Consider the following 3439-nt stretch of genomic DNA (forward strand, 5'->3'; position numbering starts at 1 on the left):
AGTGAGAATTTCGAAATGTAGAGCTAATGTAAAAAGAGAAATGGCAAAGACTGAAATACAGTATATTCTGCTACACAGCTTTATCGTAGTTTTGAATTATGCCCGCAGCCCCACATTCAACGATATCCGCAATGCAGCAGCACAAATAGCAACCAACAATGCAGCAGGCCACTGCTACTCTCGAGTCTTGGGCCTTAAATTAGAATGGAGGGTTAGGCTTAGAACGTAGAGAGAGAAAGAGAGGGAGACAAGTCACAAAAGAAGGGCGGCTCCCCTGTTCCATCTTCTCTGCGGCGCTGCGCAGGTGGCAGCTCTCTAATAAGAGAAGGTAGGCCAAGAGAGCGAGCGAGCGGAGGGGGGGCGCGCGTGCTCTGCTTCTTGCGTATTGGGCGAATTTGGGCGTTCCTCGGTTTAGAGAGAGAGAGAGAGAGAGAGAGAGAGAGAGAGAGAGTCTCCTGCTCCACTTCTTTGTGAATTGGGGTTTTGCACTCGCAGCGCAGAGGACTTCCTTCCATGACCGCGGCCACTACATCTAATACCGCCAGCAGAGGCGACTGGGCGTGGCCCCTGAAACCGCCTCCCCCTCCGATGATGCCATCCCCTTCTCCACCCCTGGAGCTTCAGTTCCTGCCCCCTTCTGCGGCTGCCGCTGCCGCTGCCGCTGCCGCTGCCGCTTCTTCTGCAACACGCCCCCCAGCTGCCTCCCCTTGGACTGTCGACCCCTCGCGCCTACAAAAGCTCATGATGGGTACTGTGGCTGTTGTGCCCCCCTCTCCGGGGCCTTCTAGCTTTATTGGCAGTCGTGCCCCCGTCTCAGACTTTGGTGCCTTCTTTGACCCGGGGATTAACAAACCTCTCCCATCTGGATGGGAACGCTGCCTCGATCTCAAGGTATGCTTCCTTACTGCCGCTACTGGGTTCATGTATGGCTTCTAATGTATCCTTTTAGTGGTTGGTGCTTGTGAACGGCAACGGAAGCAGAGTCTCTGACCTTTCTTACATTTGAAGATGTCTGTATGTTCAGCATGCATGTCTGTAGTTTTTATTTGGACTTGCCATTTTAATTCTGCGGAAGTGAGTATCTCTATTGGAATATTTTTGGCAGATTGTCAGTTAGTTGAACCTCAGTAGCGAGCGTAAAAATCTTGTTTGCAGATGATGCCTTGTATAGAAGTGTGTTTGTATGGGGTCTCTTTGGCCTGGCGCAGGAGCGAGAGTGTCCCTTTGGTGAATTCACAGGCACCTGAGTTGTGCTTTGCTTAACAACATTGTCCTTGTTTTTTCGTATACCCCTTGTTTATGGAAGAGCATTCTCCACAGCACAGTATGCCTGTTTTTGTGCTACCGCTGTTACTAATTATGTCTTTCTACGGTGTTTTCCTGTTGAAGTGCTGATGTTGTGTTTTTCCTTTCTCTCACTCCCATTTTGTGTGTTGGGCTTGCAGTCAGGCGAAGTCTTCATCAAGAAGTGTGAAATGATGACAAACAAAACAGGGAACTTACCAAGAATGGCCTGTTGGCTATCCACACAATCGAGTGACATGAAGCAACATTGTGCAAGAGCGAGAAAAACAGGTGAACAAACTGTGCAAATAGATGAGCAGAAGGTTGACTGGACTTCAAATTGGATGCTAGGTAAAGTCATACCACCGCCAACTCCAAATGCAGTGGGCAGAGGACCGTCGGCCTTCATGAAGGTGGATGCCAAGGTGTATTGGGAGGAGGAAAGGCCGAGCTCACCAGACAAGGGGCCTCTGTGCCTCGACCTGGATTTAAGACTAACAAGCGACAACAGGAGCAGGCTTGCGAGTGAAGCGCCAGATATTTTATCCTCTCAAAGTCTTAAGCCTGCATCATCAACAATAAATAGCCGGGATTTCTCTGTGCTTAGCAGAGTACAGACATGGAAGTGGCAGCCCGCTGCACGTGAGAATGACAGGCCTGCTAGCATTCAAGAGATGGTTAGTGAGTCTACCATGGCTACAGCTGTCTGCTCGAAGTGCTTGATGTATGTTTTGCTGAAAAAGAGTAATCCCACTTGCCCCCGGTGCTTCAATCCCATAATTCTCGACTGTGGTGCTCCGACCTCTTCTGTAAAAAAGAGACCTCGGCTTGAGCTCTCACCTGATGACCTCTCATTATCTACTGATTCATCACGATAAGCTTCTTGTGAATCCTTGTCGAGGCTCATTCTTATTCTTGTGCCATGATAGTATTAAAGTAATTAGGTCTATCCATACAGGTGTTGTACCACGATGCTCGTGTTAATCTTGTTGTTCAGTTAGGAGTTGAGTTATGCACCATGCATGGATGATACTGGCAGTTTGTGGTGGACGTATGTATGTTGTGATCGGTTCCTGTAATCATTATTTTCCTTGGTAGTATGGATGGTTACTATTGTATAATTTTAGGTCAAAGTGGCTTGGTGGCTCACTGGGCATGGTATATCTTCTTTGAATTGTCAACTTGTTTTGTTTGGCATCACATTGTTCCCTTCAACCATGCTGTGACCTGTCACTATTTGCAAGATCAAAGGTTCTTCTCATGTTTGTTTACTTCTGTGTATGAGGATTTCTTCATCCTGGCAATGTAGGCACACATTGGGACTTGTTTAACTATTGTAAGGAAAAACATTGTAGCTCTTTGTCTTATCGATTACCTTAGTTCTTGTTCCCATTAATAATGGGACCACTCTGCTGTGGGCCATTCTTCACTTCTGGATCATAGGCTCCTAGGTTTGGAATTAAGATATGTTGGACAGAGCATTTTATGTTTTGTGAGGTGCACAAAGTTTAAAGGAAGTGCTGCATCTGAAAAAGGCTAGAGGTGGTGGATGCTAGGAGCTACCCAATTGGGGGGGGGGGGGGGGGGGGGGGGGGGGGGGGGGGGGGGTGTTGGAAGGAAAATGGAGGGCCCGGCGGAAGAGTGCCTCAACTCAAGCCAATTAAGTTTTGCCATGGAGGAAGAACGCCCCTTTGCTTTTTTCTTCTGCCTCCTAGTCTGAACCCACCCTAAGACACCAAAGCAGATTTCAATCTTCAACGCTTCACATGCAAAAGGGTCAATTTTATGCATAACTCCCTTCTTCACTAAGGCTTGTTTTAGAAAAGTCAAAGATTTCGGGGCACAAAGGCATGCTCCTGTTTCTATTGCTGTTCATGAAGTGGGTCATGGGGGGAAAGAGGAGAGAAAACTGTGTATTGCACTTTCGATGGTGAGTCGGATCAGCCCTTTAACCTCGACACTAAGGGAGCTGCAGATCACAATTATGCTGCATGCATGCGCTTTTTAGTCCACATGTGTGCAAACCCCCCCCCCCCCCCCCCCTTTAAAAAAAAAGATTTGGTTTACGGGTTTACGAGCTCTCTCTCTCTCTCTCTGTGGAACTTGGTTCCTGGTCTCTCTCTGGAGTCTGGAACTCTGTCTGTCTCGAAAGGTC

The 3439-nt window shown here is 48.0% G+C and overlaps 1 protein-coding gene across 1 annotated transcript; it reads left to right on the forward strand.

Moving 5' to 3' along the window:
* Positions 1 to 375: 375 nt before the first annotated feature.
* On the forward strand, positions 376 to 2174 carry LOC147438291 (uncharacterized). The gene is made up of 2 exons (XM_086487584.1): positions 376 to 891; positions 1446 to 2174. Exons 1-2 carry the CDS (start codon positions 514 to 516, stop codon positions 2160 to 2162), a joined length of 1095 nt encoding a protein of 364 aa, XP_086343710.1. The 5' UTR covers positions 376 to 513; the 3' UTR covers positions 2163 to 2174.
* The last annotated feature ends 1265 nt before the right edge of the window (positions 2175 to 3439 follow it).

Source organism: Adiantum capillus-veneris, chromosome 17 (genome assembly GCF_014529385.1).
Source record: "Adiantum capillus-veneris isolate H3 chromosome 17, ASM1452938v2, whole genome shotgun sequence".
Classification (NCBI taxonomy): domain Eukaryota; kingdom Viridiplantae; phylum Streptophyta; class Polypodiopsida; order Polypodiales; family Pteridaceae; genus Adiantum; species Adiantum capillus-veneris.

Excerpts from the sequence above, each read along its gene's own strand:
- LOC147438291 (XM_086487584.1), top strand. The coding sequence starts at position 514 with ATGACCGCGGCCACTACATCTAATACCGCCAGCAGAGGCGACTGGGCG. Across the intron at positions 892-1,445 it reads AACGCTGCCTCGATCTCAAG|TCAGGCGAAGTCTTCATCAA; the intron begins GTATGCTTCCTT and ends TTGGGCTTGCAG.